Raw genomic sequence first — 22504 nt, forward strand, 5'->3', positions numbered from 1 at the left:
ATGACTGCATGTTCATGGGAACTTGGTGGGATATTAATTTTTGTTGGCCATGTTGATGGCTTTGTAGGAATATTGTCTTTTTTGGTTTAGATCAAAATATCTCAACAACAAAATTTGATCGGTAAAACGTTTCTGCAGACATTCAAGGTCCCTTGTGGAGGAATCTTCCTGATTATGGTGACATTTTGTTTTTTCCACCAGATTTGCCACTAAATCTGGTACACATATGTAAGGTTAACATTTGTGGTCTTGAGTTAAATGTCCCTTAAACTTCTGGACAGATTCAAAGAAATGCTGATTCTGTAAATATGACAGCAGAAACTCTTTAAATCACCACCACTTCTCAGGACTAAGAAGGGTGGGGCTGCATCTTTCATTTGCTTTCCTTCACATCTGGGTCTGATTCTCTCTCTCCAACTGGCCATCTAAGTAACATTGTGTGTGTGTGTGGGTGTCGGTGTGTGTGTGTGTGTGTGTGTGTGTGTGTGTGTGTGTGTGTGTGTGTGTGTGTGTGTGTGTGTGCGCGCGCTATGACAGGCCAGCTACACAGCTGCCTGTTCCCTGGACAGCACATGTATTCATCCCAGCTGCTATAATGCAGCGGATTCAAGAATGTCTGGGAGACTTCCACACGTGCTCAAAGGGGGAAACCCACAGATAACATCAATGTTAATGTGCACACGGTCACATGAAGGTTGAAGAATCGTATCAAAGGAACATGTAAAGATCATGCTTGTGCACGGTGCTGAAGTCATGTGGTAATTATTCAGATAATTAAACTCATAAAAAGCGATCTAATAGAATCATTGTGTTTGCTGGAATGAGATCGGCCCGAGGGAAGAAGACTGACCTGAACACTTACTCAAGTTTTCTCACTAAACTTCCCTTCATGTGCTCAGCAAGAGTCTATTGATGATGACGTCAAGCAGCTGGAAGTGATAGCAAAGGTAAAGCCATCTTGTCTGAGTTTAAACACGTGCACGAGTGATTAATTTGCGGCTATTGTTTTAATCCTGGAGCAGTGAGTCTCCCTACCATGAAACTTTAGTCATTTTCAAAGTACAGCAAGATTTCTCACCAGAGATCCTCACCGAGCTTTAGTTTCCCCAGATGTTTCCACTGAATGTCATGAAAGCAACCATATTTTTCATCTTCCAGCAAATTTGTAGTTGAAGCCGGATGACGGCTCACAAAGACACATCTCTCTGCTCTCCGGTCAAAAACAGAATTTAAGCGTCCCTCCGGTCCGTCCAGCAGGGACGCGAAGAACTCCCAGACAGGAGGTGAAAGTCGATCTTCCGCATCAAACCACTCAATCTCTCAGTCCTGCATCTGTCCACCCTCGGCTGAGGACCACTCAGTCTCCAGTCTCTCCCTGAGGAGGCTGCCTGGAGGCTGTCAGCCCTCCGAGTCATTAAGATAATTAAGAAGACAGTTAAAGGATTTTATCACAGCCCTCGGCAATTATATCTGCATGTTGGGTGACAAATATGAATCAGGCATGTTAGCCAAAATGACTTCTTGTCAGGCTAGTCCAGGCTAGTAATTTAGGTTTTGAACATAATACTTGACACTGCTGCCATTTAGTTTTCACTATGAATTAACAACTTCAATTATAGATCAGTCATTAATTTAAACAGACAGATGCTAATTGCTAGCAGGTAGTGTTTTAGTGCTGACAGACTATTTGTAAACACAGTCATTTAATTGATTATAATGTCAATTAATTACTACATTTCACTTGATAGTACACTTTAATTTGTTTTAAATACTCCTCTTAGCCATGCTGGAGCTAGTCCAAAACTTTTTATAACTGATTATCTGTCAAACTAATGACATTGCCATCAGCCTCATAGTTGTTTAATGCTGCTGGACTGTGGATTTCTTTGTGAAGGGCTCGAGTCAGATTTTCAGTCCAAAACAGTTCAAAGCATCTGACTTTATGCAAGTTCTCGACTGCATCTCTCTTCTCCGCTAACAGAGAGCAACAGTAGCTAACGTTAGTTAAGAAATGGAGTCCACAGATGGAAGTTCCACAGAGCCACTTATATTAGTTTTATATACTGTTAGCCATGCTGGTCCAAAACATTATGATGTATTATGACCAAATATAGGTCAAACTGATTATGTTTGCATCAGTTGTACGATGCATTTAGTGCTAATTCTCAAATGTTAGCATGCTACCACGCTAAAATATAAGGTGAGCATAGTAAACATCATTCCTGCTAAACCTTCCTGATGTTAGCATTTAGCTCGAAGCACCGCTGTGTCTAACTGTGTGCGTTTAAGTAGTAATGTAGAAAGAACAATGACACTACAAAGACGTGTTGTATTTGACGGTTAATGCTAGTAGATAACTTTTTAACTAATCCAGGTCACTCGTCTGGACAGCAACTAACAGTTACAACCAAATATGTCAAATTACATGTGAGTAAAACTTGATATATGTGAATTAATATAAACTTTCTTACCACCAGTCGAACATTTTCTTCTGTCCAAACCATTTCTGCATATATGACGTCAAAGTCGGTAAGTCATGTACCAACATTTTTGCTGACTTTTAGCATTTTTGTTGAGTTTTTGTGATTTTCTCTAGCCGGGAACTAATTATTCTTATAATTCCATCATCACCTGAATGCACTTACAAGTAGGACACTTAAGAACTTCTCGCCCTGCCGTAAACTCAGTCCTGTTTATTTTTCAATATTTTATTTGAGCATCTGAAAAGATGATCAGAAGTGTGTGTTTAATATTTGACGGGTATATTTCTGTTACTTGTTTGAGGTCTGGAAAGTTCTTGTTCTGTCTCCAACATGACGGCAGGTTTTAACATTAAATGATGCTGAAACGACGAGGCTTCTGGAAAAACATCCAACAATCTTTTGACGTGAACTCCCTCAACAAACATGCTTAAGTATTAATTCTGTTTAGTGGTCACGGCTGTCCCGCCTGAGGAGAGTGTCCGCTTACTTACTAACTAACATCAATATCACTTACAGTATTAGAGTTGATCTCTATGTAAATCTCTCTTTAATTAGAATGAATTGATTGAATTTCTTGTGGTTTTATCTGCTTCTGGAGGATCGGCTTCACTCAGCGGGTTTCTTAAAATAATGAAATATTGACCAAGCAAACACAGGGTGTCCAAGCAACAAGATGTTTGAGGAACGGAGTTGTTGCAGGCTTCAGAGCAAACACAACATTCCACTTTTAATGTTTAACGCAGCACTGACAGGATGATGTATATATAATCACAATGGCGCACCAGAGACAGACACATTTGAGAAACAGTGCAACATTAACAGAGCTGTGTGATTTGAGAGAAGCGCTCGCTGCCAAGAGTCTGTGTTTTCCCACATAAAGAAAGAAAGGAAGTATTTCAGGAAATCCTGATGCACATAACAGGTGGTGCTTACAGTATGAAGCTTTCGTTGTGAGTTGGCAGGAGCTCTGGTGAGAACAACTGTCGCGCTGAACAGAGTCCAGTGTCAACATTCAGCCATATTAAAGCCTGGGTGTTACAGGATGCAATATAATATAATTGGAAAAACAGGGTTTTGCATACCTAACTGGGTGAACTCTGTGAACTGAGTGAAAAAGTCTGTTTTTTCCAAATTTTAAGTGACTCGTCCTCGCAGAGGTAGGACGAGTACGTCTCAAGGACAAAGGGTGAATTGAATTATTAAGTCGACAAAGTGATTAAACTTTATAGACCGCCTGCTCTTAAATTTAAAGATCCTGGACGATAACCTTCAGATTTCACCTGTTTTATCTTTGAGCATCAGAGTTAGTGCTTATTAGGAGGTTTACAGCAGTGATTCTCAACTTTTTTGGCCTTTGACTTCTTAAAAAGTTTACACGACCCCTGAATACGTCTAAGCTGCGGATGTTTCTTTTTTTCAAATGTATTTTTAGGGATTTTAATTGGACAGCTGATATAGAGAGATGACAAGGGGAGGGGAATTAGACATCCCAAACTGGGGATGTTGCATTTTGTGGATAAATTCAACCAAAAATGAAAATTCAGTCATTATTTACTCAGCCTCATGCCGATGGAAAGTTTGCTTCAAAGGTGAACAGCATTGCAGCGTTCTCATAAACAGCAGAAGTGGATGGGGACTTGTTTTAAAATGTAAAAAAAAAACTAAATAAAGTGGCTCCATACAGCTCATCTGGCTTAATCCAAGTCTCTGGAAGCCCACGTGTGACGTGTGTTGACATGTGGTCGAGCTCATGCACACACTTCAGATGGGTTGCACGCTAACACTTTTAGCTTAGCAGCTACAGTGAATATATTGGCTTCATAAAGGGCATAAATAATGTCTTTTCAAATCAATCTGGGATCTTCAGGCTGCTGGAGACTTTTCCTCGTGTCATGTTTTGCTATTCACTTCCTCCCTTTGTCCTTTTCCTGCGTTTCTTTCCTGTTCACCTGTGTTTCATTTGTTAATTGTCCATTAGCGCCGGTGTTTTTCTCTTTCTCTTTGTCAGTTTGTCTGTTCTGTTTCCCAGCATCAGTCCTGTGTCTCCTGTGTTCCTCGTATTCCTTGTGTTCCTCCCAGTGCTTCTTTGGTTTGTGCCTTTTTTTAGTCTTTGTATTTCTTGTACATGCCTCTGCCTGCTTCCTTTGTTTTTGTTTCCTTTTATTACCAGCTTTTTGGTGACTTCCTTTTGTATTTCTTATAGACCTCAGCTGTGTTATCAAAGCTCACCTTTTGTTCTTTACCCTGCCTGCCTCCTGAGTGTCTTGTGTTTGGGTCCTCACTATTTGTGCTACACGCAACAATACACTGGAAAAGCTGTAAGGAGCCATTCAATGTTTAGTGTAATATTCCCCAGATGCCTGAGGAAGAAGAATTTTCAATATTTCCCTTCAAATCACCCTTTGACCCGTTTGATTAGACGATACTTCCTGGTTGAGAACGACTGCTGTAGAGCATCAAGTGTGTCTGTATTCCCAAGTTGAAAAAGATCAGTGAGAGGAGATTTAAAGAGACTCACCAAAATCGTCACAGCAGACCTCCATGGAGTCAGAGGAACAGTCGCTAAGATCGTCAAGGGAGGCATCTTGATCCTCGTGGACCTGAAACCTGCAGGAACGGAGACAAACAATTCAATGGACTAAGAAACAAACAAAAAGCAGATTAAATTTTGAGTGCATGCTACGTAAATTGCCCAACACTCTTTTTTAAACAGAGACGGTTACTTATAAAAGGCATGAGAAGCCCTGAGGCTGCATCGTATTCGACGTGTCCTAAATCTAAACTGCAGTTTGTGCTTTGCTGCTTATCGCCACATCTTTAAAGATGAAACACTGCCCTCACCTGAACCTGAAGGGAGCGACAGCCGCCATGTTGACTCTTCCTGGCTCACTCCCTCTGCGCTTCATGTTGAACGGTGGATGGGAAGACTTTGGTTTGTTACTGGACACCTCTCGCAGGTTGGAGAAGTTCCTCACCTCTCTTTGGTTGTTGCCCATTCCAGCTGAAGACACGCCTGATATCACATTCCCGTTAGCACCTTTAGTATACATGAGCCGTCCTCTTCCGTGGCCTAACTGGACAGTAGCAGAGAGTCGGCACAAGGCGTCCTCCTCAGCCGCGTTGTCCACATTGCTCAGCCGATATTTTCCAAAGGTCCAGTTCTTGTTGGTGGTTCGTCTCAACTGGAGGTCTCGCAAAGCCTTGTGGGTCAGCGTGCTGGTGCGGAGGTCCAGTGTGTCTTTGGAGCGTGGGACTTCTCTCTTTGGTATCTGAGGGCTGCTGTACGCCGAGCACGTGCCGTCGGTTCGCTCCGTAGCTGCGGGGCTTCGGTGAGTATACACGGCGGCTTTCTGCTGCAGCAGGTGGTTCTTTAAAGCTGCGCCTCTCAGCAGCTCTGAAGGAGTCGAGGAAACAGAGGATGAAGAGTAGGAGGGTCGTCTTTTGGCGGCGTGCTGATACTGCGCTGTGGGGTTGGGGGGGCCACCGTATTGTTGTTTGGGGTCCATCTTGGAGAGAGGCATCATGCTACGAGGTAAAGGCAGACTCGAGCTGACACCTGCGTCGCTCTGACTCTGAGATATGACTTTGATATTCACTCCGCCGCTCATGGTTGGTCAGAGGAAGTGGACTGAGATCTGGAAAAGAAAGCAACAAATCAACTTTAGTGCAAAAAATCTTAGAATACACATTTCTTAATACGTTTACAGGGCATCTCTGGTCAAGACCATTTATTTCCTGTAGTCTGCGCTGGGTGACACTCTTTGTGTGAAGCTAAGCTAACTGGTTGTAGCAGCTGCTGGATGTGTTTTCATTTTTAACATTCAGACATGAGAACGGTACCGATCTTCCCATCTAACTTTTTCCAAGAAAGCAAGCACGTATATTCTCCAAAATGTCTCATATTTCCTTTAAGTCCAAATACTGACAGAGCCAACATGACACCGACACTGACAAGCTTGTGGTATGCAGGTCTACATATAAAGCACTTGTTATCTGAAGGCTGTGGACATCCATCCCTGCTGTATAATGTATGATTGATAACAAGCTTTTATGTGAGATTAATACTGTAGGAACTACGGTGAAACAGCTGCACATTCCAGGGTGTCTGCCTCCACCACAGAGGTACTGACTGAAATGAGTGGGAAAGGAGAAAGAGGAGAAGATGGTTCGAGGGGAGCGGCCATTAAACCATTACGTATCAGTTACAGCATCAAAGTGGCCAAAAGGTCTGAGATCCAGATTAGTCACAAGTTTTAAATTCTCCAACTGGGAGAAAGACTGAGATCAAGAAAGTGAGTGAAACTTGATGAAACTATATAAAATGCTGATTTGGTTTTTTTTTTTAGACGCACCAAGAGGGAAAGAGAAGCAGCTGATGTAAGGCAAAAACAAATCAGAAAGGTTGAATAAGGGTTAAAAGACACTGAGAATGAATCTAAATTAAATTGGAATTAAAACAAGATTAAAAATAATCAAAGAGCACAACACAAAAATCAATCAGAGCCTCGGTCGCCTCTAAAAAGAGGCCATATGTTTCGACAGCTTTGCCTAATGTATTCCTGCTCCTCCTGCCACAACCTCCAGCGAGACGTGCTGTGAAAGCCAGTGTCAGACTGACACCACTTGGCACATGCAGCAGGAGAACGGCTCCTTTCAGGCCGTGCCAACACCGGCTGTCCCCACCCCGGCCCTGCAGACACCACCTCTCCCTCCACAGATATAATGCTGGGGGCCTTCATCGGTCCACCACCTCCATCACCTCCATCCTACCTCATCTAATGCTGATAACTGAAACATGAACTTGAACAACTAAGTTTCTGGTTAATAAATGTCACTTTTCACCTGAGTGCATAAAAAAAAACATATCCTACTAGTGATTATCGAGATTTACTCCTCCGTACCTCTTTATATTCATTACATTGTCCTTGTATGAAGTTTAAATATTATAATTCTGCTACTTTAAGATTACTGGTTGCACAATATGTTGTTACCGTGTCTCTAAAGCTCCTGTCAGACATTGTTATGGAAATGTGATGGAAATGGAACATTTACTTTAATGGAAACGTCAAAAAGGCAGTTGGAGTCGAAGGTTGTCAAAATTTCTTTAACACTTCCAACAGAAGTGTCTGAACTGAATGTGAGGTAGAGCTCAAATGATCATAATTAATAAGTCGCTCTAAAACTTATTATGCAAGTTTGATTCATCGTTTGAGTCATTTTTCAAGCAAAGAACATTTTCTTCTTCTTAAATGTGTATTCGCTGCTTTTCTGTTTTTTTTATTATTGTAAAGTCAACATTGTTGGGTTTTATACAAGGGAGTCCGCAGATAACTTTCTCAATGTGTTTATATGTCGACAGATTAAAGCTGCAGGAAGCGTTAACTTCCTGTCCGTTTTGCTTGACAATCCCCTCCCCCCTCTCGCCATCATAGCATTTGCACAACTCTTTCTTTCTTGTTTTTTTTGGAGGCAGCTCTCTTTGCCTGCTTTCTTTTCTTCAAGCGTTTTTCATCACTTGCTCGGCAGTATAATCCGTCACCGGGAGCTCTTGAATTGTTAGCGTTCCCTGATCTGTCATTGTTGTGCAGTGTAGGTACCAGAACAGGAGGATCCTGCTCTCTGAGTGTTGCCTGAGCAGACAGGACCGCCTCTTTATGGAGTTCTCTGTTCTGATTGGATAACGTGGGCAGGGATACCAGATCATTTCTTTACTCTTTGCGGAGGAGAGACGTGTTACTGACCAAACACTCACACCAACTATCGAGCTATTAAACACTTAATTTAATACAAAAATAAATCTTACAGCAGCTTTAGTTGATAAAAAATGATCACATGTTGCAGCCCTAACATTAGATTTATTTGTTATTTAAAGGATCCCCGTTAGCTGATGCCTTGGCAATCAGCTAATCTTAATAATAAAGATAAGATATAAAGGTTATTGAGAAACATATTGCAATCGAAGCCCTTAATACGAAAGTGATACGACTATACTTCTATGTAGTCTTTTCATGTGACACCTTATGTAAGTCCTGCAAGAGGAGTCCTCCTCTGTTGCTTTCCCTGTTGTTTCTCCCATTTTCCCCGAAGCGTGAGCACAGAGTGTCATATGACGTACGGACTGCAAAGCCTTCTCGGACAAAACTCTGATTTTGTGCTACACACTGTATATAAATAAACCTCGACTGTCCACTTTTTCATCATCTTCAATGACTGAAGATGCTGATCGCTAAAGTAAAATCTACAATAATCACGTCTGTGTCCCTGTGTGCTCTCATCCTTTAAATATCCTCCTCCTCATGCCTTATTTATAAAGTGAAGTGAAGCCTTGAGACAACCTGACGTGCATGACAAAGACTGCTTCACACAGACACACAACACACACGCACACAGACTCAGACTCATACATGTAAATAAAACAAGCATGTGCAAGGTTTACAGAACAGGGAATTGCATCTTATTAGAGCTGCAACGATTAATTGTTTAGGTGTCAGCTTTTGAATTAAATGCTAGATAATTGATTCATCATTTTTTTCATCAGGACATTTTATAGACCAAATAACTTATCAGTCAATTGAGAAAATAATTTAAAATTAATTGTTATTTGCAGCCCGACATCCTACATTCAAGGTGATATGGTTGAAATCTACGTTACAAGAAGAAAACTTATATTTTTCCAGCATTGAGACAAAAAAACTGCAATATTTGAACGTAATTTACTCGTCTAATCATCCATTTGGACAACACATTTTTTTTACAGAGATAACAGTATTTATTCATTCATATTGTGTTGCAATTCCACTGAATGTTAAAAAAAGTAAATACTGAATTACAATCAATGAGCACAATCAATGTTCTCTGCAAGAGCTTAATGAGATAGGATGTGTTTGTCTTACCTGAGTAAATAAATGTCCGACATTACTCTTCAGCAGAGAGACAATAAGACGACAGTGCGGTGAAGACTCAGACGGGCTACACTTAACAGTATGATGCAGCTTACAGTAATACAATTTAGACCCACGTGCTGCTTTAAAGTGAGGAGGGGGGGTGGGATCGATGCTGGACGACAGCAAGCCCGCGAGAAAGACTGAAGGGAAACTACATGTCTTCACATCTTCACACACACTGGTGTCACTGTCACACACACACACACACATTCCACCCATTATGTACAGATATATTAGTGACTCACACTTCGATCTTTCTCTGGTGACATCATGCTTTGTCTTCCCCCCCGGGGCTCGTGTTTCTGTGACAGTCTGAATGAGACTTTGAGCTCCTTTCTTTCATGCCGGCCATTCACCATGCCAGCATCAAAGCATCCAGCCAGCAGCGAACGAGTAGCTAAAACTGCCCAAGTCTTCCAGGCCTATAATCAGCCCGAGGGCCAGACTAAAGATACTCGCACAGACCAACAACATGTCGGCTCACTTTCCTCTGGTGGAGTCTCCAGTTCTGCAGTGTCTGTTTTCTAAATGCTATAAGTCCATTTTGGAAGAAACAAGACGTCAGTGTTAAAATGTAATTGACCAAATCTGGAAGTCATCATCACTTGGGGAACTGTTTCAGGGCTTGCGAATCATTCTGTAATTTTCATTTCGTGCCAAAAGTCATCTTGCGAGGTGCCACCTTATAAAACAGCAAACGTTTTCTTTCACTTGCAGATATTTTGCAGAGCTGAATGTGACCCTGCTGTTTCTCTGCTCCAGTTTCTCTCCATTCCAGCTGAGCACCGATAGATAATAGAGTTGAACGAGTGCATCATTATCTACATAATTCAATTTTCGCAAGACCGTCGTACTATCTAGTTTTACAAGAGGCCTGATCTAATTTTTAAATATAGCACCAAGTCCCAGATTCCTGATTTTCTCTGCTTCCTCCTGTGTCCTAGCTTTATGTCGGGGAGGTATTCTGCTGGGACAAACATGGACTGAGGTCAGCTCGCATTGTGTAGAAAGACACACACATGTGCACACACAAAGTACACAAAGAGTACACATGCACAGATGACAGAAGTAAAGCACAGCTCTTCTTACATTTGGCTGAAGGCATGATGTTAGATGACACCAGTCCAGACTTTGTGTTTCCATTGTTTGTGACAGCTAAAAAGCTTCACTTTGTGTTCAGGTTTTCCCTCCAGCACCAAATGTTTTTTCAGCTATTTGAGACACTTTGACAACAAGTCAGTTGGAGAGAAATAAAATACAATTTTCTTTGGCATATCGTGACTGTTTCTTTCCGAACGGTGCAAGTTTCCATTTACTATGAAAGTTTGTAGACGGAGCTTAAATTAACAAATTGGAGCCGGAGGAGCATTTGGCTGACTTTGTAAATTAATTTACAATGAAATATGAGTGTTGCACAAGGACATTTTTTTTTGCAGTGTGGCCTGAGGGATGGCAGTGTCAGTCGGTTCACAACTTCGGTCCAGGCTGAAATATCTCAAAAACAACTGGATGTAAAGCCATGACAGTCGTGGTCTTCAGAGAGATGTGCCGACTCTTCTAATCTACTGAACTTTGGTTTCTGGCTGAAGCTGCAAAACTAATGGAATTACTCTCAGCTTCAGCTCTACTTGTATTTAGAGCCCAGATATGCAGGTTTTGGGGCCAATGCTGATACCGATATCGATACATCAGCCGATTTACACATTTTTTTTTGCAGTGATCCCTCAAATGTGGTTATCAAATGCTTATGACAAAATTTATTTTGTGTTCTTTAAAACCTAAACTATGATGGTGAACACGATAAACATATATCAGCATGCTGGGATTGTCATAGTGAGCAATGTTAGCATGCTAAGATTAGCTCAAAGCACCACAGCGCCACCAGCACGACTCTTAGTCTTAATCGTTTAAAGCTTACAGTGAGTGTCAAAATACATTTGATTAAATGTATTGAGACAGCCATCTTTTTGTAATCACTGACATTGCCCATGAGTCACTGTCACTGTTAGTTATTTCAATGGGCCACCCAACCACCAAAACATGTATGCAAAACAGGCAAACAGAAAAAAAGTGTTATCTAATATCTAGGACCGAGCAAAAAAATACTTCAGGCTATGCTGCTGTGGTACTTTATGTGACATTGGTTCAGTCTAAGCATTTGTCCCTATGACAAAAATAAACATTAAACAAAAAAGAGATTTTTTTTAAAAATGTACAAACATTTTATTTGCAGGCAACCATGAATCACATTTTCTGTTGTCTATTAGAAGCTGTAATGTATGAACACAGCTGCTGTCTGTCATGTTTTTATTCATCTGCCGTGATGTGGCAGCAATCAGAAGTTTGGATTGTTAAGACGAAACTGGATCACTGTGTCACATAATCAGCGCTGCATCCTTTAGATCTCCCAGAGAGTTATAACACCATCTCAGACTACAGAGTCTGTTCAGACGCATGTTTCCTGCTATAGAATTACATTTTTTTCTAATGGCACTGTCTCTCCGACATCAATAATGTCTCCTCGTCCATCACACATTGTAATAAAATTACAGCACACTGCAGCAGAGCTCCCCTGCAGTGTGTGTTTACTCCTAAAAAGACATGAGCAATATGTAAACCATGTTTTTCTGTCTTGTCATCACTGGAAACAAATACGTCACTTGATGTTTTAGTCATGTTTGCTGGACATCATTTAGTCAGAGATTACCACAAAGCCATTAAACACTGACATATTGTCTTTAGCGTTAAAGCCGACTGTACTTTTTGTGGCACGCGAGATTAGAGTGGGCATTTAGGCGGTGAGTTAATCTGTTGGCCCACTGCTGGGATTTATCCCTATAAGTCACTTTGAGTGATTAACCGTGGTCAGTAATGCCATGACATCATCAACACCCTGTAATGCTCCAGCTCCAGGCAGCTGTGTCCTGTTAGCGCTGTCTCCAAGCATTAAATGTTGGAAATGATATCGAAGGGTAACGTCCATATTGGATCACTAATAAAAAATGCTGTGTCTGTGTTTTGACACATTCAGGTCTGTGCTTCTGGCCACATCTCAATTAGGTAATTTGCCTCTGATGTGAATCACCTGTGGCCTGTTCTTCATGTCTGTATGCCTGAGTTAGTTTATATTAATAGGCTTTTTTTTACAACAGGCATGTTGACTCATCAAAGCATAGTTGTAAATGGAACCATCATTATTGATTTTATCACCTGCACCTGGGATTTTACTTCCTATCCCTTGAAAAAGGATGTAAAGCCATGAAATGTAGACTCTTTGCCAAGACCCTGAAGTCTTCAGCACTTCAGAGTGTCTTTTAATTTGATCTACAGCCACTGTCCTTCAGGTAATCACGATGCAATCTGGCTACAGAGGCAGTTGTGATTCACCTTAAGCATTTAACTCTTTTTTTTGCTTTTTTAATTGGACTTTTTCCCCGCCAGCCCGTTCTCACTCTCAACACATCAAATGCAGCAGCCTGGTCTGTTACCCTACGCTTCTAAGTTTGACGTTTTAGCAGAAAGGACAAGAAAAGTCTGAGCTGGAGGCTGTTGGGTTGGGTCGTATGCAGAGACTTACCCCCAGGAGACCAACTGTCAACATTGAGTTGTTTTTTCAAAATGAACTGGTTTTCGCTGGTTATTTTTTCATAAAAATGTAATTGTGCCTAAACCTAACCAAACTACAACCGTTTGACAATGTAATTAACGGTACAAAAGTTATTTTGCAAATCCAGATGTTGCAAGAAGTTTTAACTTGAGCAAAGAGTCATTCATGTGTAAAACTGACACTAGAGGGGAGAGCAGCTTAGTTTGAAGCTTAATCAAGCTGCTGTATTTGACGTGCTGGGAGTGACAACGCGTTGTTCCCCGCAGTGTTTTATTTGGCTATCTCATCTTAAATAGACCACCTCCATTATAGAAATGAAAACAAAAGTAAAATAATAAAACATAAACACTGGGAGGAAGTTAAAGCACTATTTCACATTGCAAAAACCTTGTATATGTAGATAACAAGTGTGCCAAGGATGTGTCAGGATCTGCCTGGCTACTCTGATAAACAATCTCCTCCGGGGAAACCCAGACTTGAGATTTTATTGGGAGGCTCTGACATATTTGTTCATTTAACAAACATCGTAAATTTACATTTAAAACATTTTTTGAATTAGGTCCTAGGGAACAAAATCTGCAGTGTCTGCAAAACAAGTAGCCTTGTAACTAAACTCATTTCCATTTCCAGTTATCCAAGATAATTTGATACTGATCAGCAAATCAGTCCTGTGATCATGAAGGACTGAGTATGAGTGAGAAACAACAATATTGTGATGGTTAACAATTAATTGGTCTTATACTCTATTATAATAATAATGAATTAGTTGAGACAAACAGCCTTGATTGGGTTCATCGTGCTTTAAAAGTTTGAACCAATAAAGAACAGCAACACAGACGGTTTTTAGTCCTCTGGACTTGGTCGCTTGTCGGTTTTTATTCCAATATGCTTTTAGAGACCATTTTACACCTCATCGCCATCACTGGAGATAAAATAAAGTGCAATGAGCCATCTGTGGCCTTGGCAGCAGGTTTGACAGCCACTGCCTTTACAAAAACGCAATGAACTACATGATTCAGGCACCTAAAATGAACTTTCTTCATTTGTTAGCAGGTCATTTCATCGCTACATCTTTTTTGGCGCCAACTTAGTAACAAGCTTCGAGCTAATACAGACAATGTTTCAATCACGCAGTGACCTGATTTTCTTTTCTTTATTAAAAACACACACAAGCCTCGAAGACTTGGATTGTTTATTTTTAAAAAATCTGACAGCAGCGGCAACATTTTATTTTACCAGAGGCTTTAGAAACTATCAGTGTCTGCAGCCTTAAAACCAAAAGGGGTCAGTGAGGTCTTTTCATATATAACAGGTTACGTTGCTGCTCTTTCATAAATTATTTCTTTTAACCTGAAACAAAAGTAGACATCTTCCCAGAAGGATCAGCAGCAGCACAGGATGTTGTATTGTAAAATCCCTCATGAGCACTGAAACAACCTGCCTCTGCAGTTATGTGCTGCTGTTATGCAACTGACACACTTCTCTGAAGTGAACTGAAGCTCATGTAGAAATAGGAAAGCGGCCTGCACATCATACTGCAGCGCTGTGATGAGTCAAAGAGTGGGCAGTTGTCTGTGGTGGACCGTCAGTCTTGCGAACTGGGTCACTAGAACATGTAGGAGAAGATGAGTGTGTCGGAAATATGATGGAAAACTCTCTGAACTTTGCGGCAACAACACCTAAAATAGTTCAAGAGTTTCTGTTCATGCCATGCAAAAGCAAATACAACACGCTTTTTCACTCTCATCCTGGAGGCACGTAGGAAAAGACTGCAGCGGGTAAAAATACGTGCAGCATTCTGCTTCCTTTTGTCTAGGTCCTGTCTTAAACATATGCATGGTGACCGATGGGGTGAACTGAAGTTACTCCAACACTGTGAATAGGGAGTTATTGCAAATTTACAGGTTTTGTAAGCAAATGCTTGACACACTCATGCTTTGATGTTTGACTTTTTACAGCCACATCAGACAGATAACCAGCTGGTAACCAGTGTATGATTACAAAATCAAACAAACAGAAATAACAAAACCACACATTAAAAATCGTGTCTATAAATCTTGCCCTACAAAAGTGCTTTTCAGGAGGATCATAAAACAGGGTGTGTGAAACCCAGTCGCCAAAATGAAATGTTGGCATGTTGGTTTCACGGTTCTGCAAACCGTAGATACATTTAAATTTGTACACGCGTCATATTATTTTCACAGTGCGTGTGTACGAGCTGACTTTAATGTCGGGAGACGACAGGGCAGCTACGTTAAAGCTAGGCGAGATGGCTGCCGAGCCAGAGACCACTGTTCAAGACAGTGTTTCAACATCTGTAAGCTGGAAACCACTGGATGTTTTCAACAAGATGTTGGCGACAGAACCCGGTGAGCCAAAACCGGATCTTTTCCTAAACAGAACCAAGCATTGTCAGAACATAAAGCTGGAAACTGGACGTAAAAAAACAAAATAGAGAAATGTAGTTTCATTGGTTTTAAAATGGATGTTCGGCAGGTTTTAATCCAACAGCAAAGACACAGCATGTGAACATCCATATGCATGAACACACATTTTCTACCATGTCAGGGGCAGAATGACAGAAGCCTTTTTGTCAGTTGCCACAGTCAAAGTCACAGTTTTTATGACCTATTGAGCATCTGCTCCGCTCATTCCTGAGAGCTGTCACCAAGAGCCATCAGATTATACAGCACAGGGCCTCTCTTTTATTCTGCAGCACACAAAAATGGAAAATTGTATTGTAAGCCAGGATGACAATATATACTGAGCAGACAGCTTCCATTCATATCAAAGACAGCCAGAAAAGGGGGGAACTAATTAGTGAAAACAGCTTAAATGGTTGGAGTGAAAACCTGCGTACATATGGCTCACAGTGGCACCACTGAGCGCGGTGTTTAACACTGCACAACCAGAACTGACCAACTGAAACGTTCACACTCTCCATCTGTCAGTATTATCCAAATCAGACCAAACACAGACGTTTTAGGAAACACGGGAAGTCAGACTTGAGTATTTTTACCTCAGCATTTATTTAAAGTCAAACGCACACACACAGCCATTGTGTTGGCCTTCGTTCTTACTTTCCAGATAGAAAATATAGTTCAAAGCAGAGTCTCCACACTCCTGTTTATCTGTTAAAAACCTTGTAAGTGTAAGAGCCACATGCACATTTTTCTAGTTCATACTATAACAGTTTGTGTATGTTTTATATGGTGTAATACAGGTAGATTCACCTCAGGTAATGTTTAGAATTAGCTACTTTTCTGTCTTTGAGTTACTAGAAGAAGTATGAAGTGAGGTTCAGTTAGCTTTGCACAGAAATGGCCGGTAGACATGTCCTTCAGAGGGAAGCTTTTTACTTTTATACTTTGAGTACATTTCAGAGCCTGTACCTTCCTACTTTCACTTTTACGCAAGTATCTGTACTTCTACTTGAGTAAAGAATGTGTGTACAATCGCGACGTCTGATAATATGTAATTGTATGTTATATTGCTAATAGGAATAAAACATCAAGTCAGTTTTGGACCAAGCCAAGATATAACTTCTCATAACAGCCTGGTCGCCATCGTGGCCAAAACTAATAAACCAAAACAAACTGGACGTGTCCACTGGAAGCTAAACGATCACATTAAACACGGCGAAACTAAATAGCTGTAACAATTCTGTCACGGTGGAGCTTTCACACTGTATCATCTTAGTGCTACTGTCCACATCTGGGTTTCAGAGTTTGTGCTCATTTCCTGGAAATTGGCTAGACAGTTTAACTAAAAGCACAGTCAGCTGTTCAGCCACATGCCAACATCTGAGGACCTCCACTGAGGCCGCCAGATGTTGAACTTAACACAATCAGCAAGGTCGGTCTTAACGTAATGTCAAAGAATACATATTGTATCTATACAGTGTTATCACAGAGAGCCTTCTGTGTTCTTTACTTAGTGTCTGATTCAACTCAGTCTCAGTTCACTGGGGGGGGAAGCTGCACTGAAATGTCAGTTCTCCAGGGAGGTGCAGTGGCTGCAACATGTCACTCAGCAGCTGACAAGATGTTAACAGTGACATAAATTGTAACCTGAAGACTCGAGACTGAAGAACGACACTGTACACTGAAGCCCGAGTGAAATGATGTGTTCGTGTCTGACTGCACTTCAAGCAAAAAAAAAAAGTACTGATCATTATATATTTATTAAAGAAGCCTTCAAATCAAAACATGCAACTCAATTTCAGTGACAACATCACCTTAAAACAGACAACTGGACCAGAAACAAGCCGTGGTGCAAAGATCACCCCTGACACCCTTACCTCGTGCAGCCATCAGAGACATCAAAGCAAACATAAAGGCAGACCTGCACCTCTGGACAACATGGGAGGAGTCGTGTCGCCTCGTGTCACATCTCATATCGGATCTGTGACAAAACTCTTGTCCTCAACACTCAATATTGTATAACAGCTTTATATGGAACGCATAAAATATGTATTGGGTTTTCCGAGGCCAGCACACATTTCATTTTGGGTTAGCCAAGGTGGAACATGTCTGCCACTGGAGCGTGTCTGCGGACTAAACTTTCCGAACCAGGCAAACCACACGACACACACACACACACGACACACACACACAGTTGGATTCAGGACACGCTGAGACGTGGCATTTACGAGGGAACAAAAGTCGCCCTTTGAACACGACGCTGCCCAGCATTTGAAAACATCCCATCAAAACATCACTGTGCATTCATGCACTATAATAATATCGTAATCATCATAATTATTTTGGTGACATGTGTAATTTAAAATCAGCGATGGATTTGCTGTGCAGTAGCTCAACGTGACCAGTGGTACTTCTTTGATGAGACGTATGCTGTACGCATGCAGAGCTTCTCATGGTGTCTTGGACATGATGCAGGCTGTTGAGAAGAGAGATAATTATGCCCTCGGCAGGATTTTTCACCACCATAATAGACGCCGTCCTACCGCAGGACACTATTTCTGTGTTGTTGGACCGTAATCTACAGTGACATTGAAATAAGTTAAGTTCAAAAGTGCAGCACGTTACACACATGATAGATCCGTTTCATTGGCAATGACATCACCCGCCATTAGCGGTATTCCCAGAGCTATGCATGGACTCCACAGAATTGAATTACTGTATGTGTGCATTAGTGCATGATAGGGCTGGTTATAGAGCTGCAACACCAGAATGTGTCACAGTGAAGAACAGATATCAAAAACTGTCATGTATCAGAAGCTGAGAGCAAATGCTTAGTCAGATTCCTTCTTTACTGATTAAAATATGTAATTTTGTATGTTGAATTCATACAAAATATAGAATATCACAAGACTAACCACTAACTGCTGCTAACTGTAGCTGCTGTTAGCTAGTTAGCTCAATTAGCAGAGCAGCTGTGGATCTGGACTGTGAGCGTGGAACACTTGCAGAGTGTTGTTGTTGACACAGTGAGCAAAACAGCTTTGGACCGCCAGGAGGATGGGGGGGTTAGCTGGTTAGCATGCTAACTTTAGTAGAAACACGATACTGTCAAAACTGATGTTTCTCCACATTCTGTTGATAATTTTAGTTCATTTTTGAGTGTTTTAAATATAATATATAAATATAACTTCTTACACATATTGCACCTTTAACCATGTGAAATGACCTGTAAAAAATCATCATCATCATCATCGTCAAAATTTCTATATGTCAGATACTTTGGTTGATCACTAATACCTGTAAAACTAATCAGTATTCAGCATCAGTAATATTGTAAGTTTAGTGTTATTTAGCCAGTATTAGCATGCTAAAGCGCTAAATTAATGTGAACCTGTTGAACATCAGCATGTTATTATTGTCATTGTTAGCATTTAGCATCTGTCATTCTGCACCACTGTGCACCTCACAGAGCCATTTCTGATCATCAGTTTTGTCAGTTTTGACTGTTATTTTATACATAGAAGCTGCTTGTGTTAAAGCCGCAGTATGTAGAAATTGGCATTTTGTGAGATTTGGCGCCCCCCACAGTTTCTGAGCACAAACCCATGTTTTAAAATACAAATCCCAGGTCTGTAACAGTTTGTCAGATGTAATGTAGGTGCTAACTACCAACAAAACTCATTACGTCATAACATGAGGTGTTGAAAACTTGTATATTGAAGTAAACATGTGTGTAACGCTGTGATCTTTCCCTCTCACTGAAGTGACATAGTGCAGAAGTGATAGGAGGGTGGAGTGGCTGAGACACCATTCACCCTATTACAAGACACCATCAACATGATTTTGAAGCAGTTATTTTAAGTTACATAATGTTTCTTAAAAACAATCATTTCCATTGGAGCAGTCTGTCTTCTTTTGTGAAGCATTTTTTGGCCACTTGGAGGCAGCATAACCAGCTGTAAACAAAATGTAAACATATTAACACCTTTAAAGTTGTAATTGGGAAGCAAACAACTGCTGACAGACACATTTAGCAGCATTACTAATTTTTTTTGGAGATATTCAGGAAATATCTGGACCTTTAGCTGCTTAATCCTCCCTTATGTTCACCAACTGGTTGCTTATTTTATTAGTCTGTCATTTGGTGCTGGTCAGGTAGAATATAGTGCTTTTTGAAAAACAGCACCAGTAACCAATACTATGAGCTGAAAGACACTAAAATGCTTCATAGAGTTGAGTGTGAGCTGGAGATTTAGGTTATAATTCTCTGTGGATTCATCAAAATATTGATTACAGCAAGTTTTGCAGAAAAACGTGTTTATTTTTAAGTAGGGTATTGAAAAAAGGCTTCTTTTGGTGTCCGCACGTACGTTGTATAACATACAGTATGAGTCTTATGTGCGGTTATTCTTAAAATGGCTTCTGGGACCGACAGAACAGCTCATGTTGATTCACTCTTTGATGAAGACATCAAACGGAAAAACATGAATGAACGGCCACCGTCTACTGTATCCCCGTGTACACCAAGGAGATGAGTAGTGTGAAGTGTGAGCCTGATGCAGTGGTAGTCTGTAACACACACTGCTATGAGTCAGCAATACATCCCAGACAATTACTGAGCACATGACTCCCTGTCCCAGGCAGGACAATAAAAGTCCAGCACGGGACCGCAAAGTCTCTGCAGGAATTAGTTCAGCAGCCTGACTGTGTCGTGTTTCCCTCAGGCCCCTCTCTGTGCCCGCAGTCACACACACACACACGATAGAAATATCTCGGTCAACCACGGGATACTATATCGTTAAAGGGTTGTGTCTGCTGGCTGCTCACATGCTCAGCAATCACTGCACTTTGTCGAGGTGCACTTGTTCCGGTTTGCAACAAGGTCATTAGAAGGAATGGAAAGTTCAGATCAATTAAATGATTTAAAATGTAATTAAAAGACTCAAACTGTGCAGCTGTCACTGGTCAAACTGTATTATAATACGCTCAAACTTACCTAAAATGAGGTTGACAAAACTTAACGATGCGATCACAAGTGCAAGAGGAGCTGGGACCACTTTGTGCTGACAGTGTCAAGCTGTAGTATCTTCAGGTGTCCATCAGTCCATCCCTCTCATGATCACACTGTGCAGAGTGGCTGCACCGAGCCCTGTGCTACAGCACACTGTCCGATATGCAGATTCCCAGATGGGACAGCGAGCAGCAGCAGCCTCCAGCTCAAGCAGCATCGAGGACTGAAGCGCTCCAGCCTGCGTCCGATGTGTGGATCAAAGTGGGACTGCTCCCTTCCTGCTTGCATAACAATACTCTCGACACATCCTCTGCTGCAGTTGGTGCCTGTGGATCAGACTACTTAGCCGGCAGGCGCTCTCTCTCCGACTTGCAAATGGACCTGGCACTGTTCCACTCCCGGTCTCTCTGAACAAAAGTGCTGAGCTCAAACTGGGCCGTACATATATACCTGATGAAACCCTCATAAAACTGCCTGCACCGTCTTGTCTCCCTCACTTTCTATCTGTCACGGTGCAGCTTGGCGGGTTGCGTATGCATCTTTTCCGCCTGGCGCTCAATGTCCTGAGTCACAGCCAGAGCCAGTGAACTGGACTGATTTGAATTGTCACTGCATGTTTGTAGTTGGCTGCCTACAGGGCACAGGCTCCCTCACAGGGAATCTGGGCCAAAGGAAGCCGACTCAGAGGTGTCAGCTCAGGGAAAAAAAGACTGACAGGAGCGATGACACGGTGACAGCATGGGCTCACACACACTTTTTCTCATATAATCATTGAGGTGGGGATTACAAACTGTGACTAAGACAACCCCCTGTGTGTGTTGCGAGGCCAGATATTGTGAAGTGACTCACGCAATCAAGTCACAAAGCAGACCAAGGACATGTTGTGGATCATGACCAATTTTAGTGCGTGCCTGGAGCCATGAAACAACAGGAATACTGGTGTGAAGATACATGGTGGGGAGATGGTGGCTCATGCTATATTCCCTCATGCACGTTTGAATAAATAGCATGAAGTTAAATGGCTCTGCAGGATGACTAAAGTTCATGAGGAGAGATTATAGAGCGAGGCAGTTTGGAAATTGGAGCCCTACATCCTCTGTGTTGAGTCGCCGACAGGAGATAAATGAGGATTACAGGCAAAGACGTGTACCGGCTGGACACAGAAATATGCAGAAATGTGTAATTAATCCGCACGCACACATACACACACACACACATGCTGTACACATATGCTGTCTGACCTTGAGAGGTACAAATTGCTATCTACATTATTAGATACCTCGCATCGGGCTGAACATAATTGCAGCTTAATTAAAGGTGCCAAGATAAAGAATCAGCGAGTTCACAGGCAGGTACAAACAACCCAAGTGCATTGACTTGATAGCAAAGTCCTTCATCCTTCACCCTTCCCTCACAGCTTATTAATTGTGCACTTCACACTCCAATGCGTGCACGTTCTGCTTCAGTTAGTAAACCTTGTCACCTTCTGCATCAGCAGGGCTTACAGCGAGTAGTACATGCCAGAAGACAGCCAGAGAGAGGAGGAATCAGGGTGTGTCTCAGTATCACTCGCACATAATCTCTGCCCGTATGTGACCTCTACTGACTAATTTATGAAACTGCATCTCCTCCTCACCTCTCATTAAAGCCACAGTGCGTGCCGCAGAGCCCGAGTCAGCTGAGAGCACATTAAAAACACTGCTGCTGGAGAGGGTCGTCCAGCTCCGACATCCTGCCCCCAACACAATTTACCCCCCCCTGCAATGCTTGTCACAATGTTTATTGGATGAACAGGGGCTATATTTTCATTTCCATAATCCTGTAAAATGACATTAGATGTCTTGTTCTTGGTGTCAGAACAGATTGCTTTTGTTTTCTCACACAGAGAAAATAGGAGCTTCATTGCCAGAAAAGTTAAATTCAGGCGGATTAGTAACTTCATTACGGGTGTTCCCAAACACTGCGGAGAGAAAGGCATTTTGTTTAATGAGTGGGATTTAGGACAGTGTTGACCACATAATAGCATATTCAAATAA

General features: G+C 41.6%; 1 protein-coding gene across 2 annotated transcripts in view; it reads right to left on the minus strand.

Moving 5' to 3' along the window:
* nav1b (neuron navigator 1b) overlaps nt 1-20685 on the minus strand; it is a 76232-nt gene extending 55547 nt beyond the window's left edge. Inside the window, exons 1-3 of one of the 2 annotated variants that reach the window (XM_084349821.1) lie at nt 20454-20685; nt 5325-6118; nt 5002-5090 (exon numbers count right to left, since the gene is read on the minus strand). In XM_084349821.1, coding sequence (XP_084205947.1) covers nt 5002-5090; nt 5325-6091 — 856 coding nt within the window. In that variant the 5' untranslated portion in view covers nt 6092-6118; nt 20454-20685. The remainder of the gene's footprint in view (nt 1-5001; nt 5091-5324; nt 6119-20453) is intronic. The other variant, XM_084349822.1, reaches the window with a different exon arrangement.
* Between the last annotated feature and the right edge of the window lie 1819 nt (nt 20686-22504).

Source organism: Pagrus pagrus (assembly GCF_965226575.1).
Source record: "Pagrus pagrus genome assembly, chromosome: 3".
Classification (NCBI taxonomy): Eukaryota; Metazoa; Chordata; class Actinopteri; order Spariformes; family Sparidae; genus Pagrus; species Pagrus pagrus.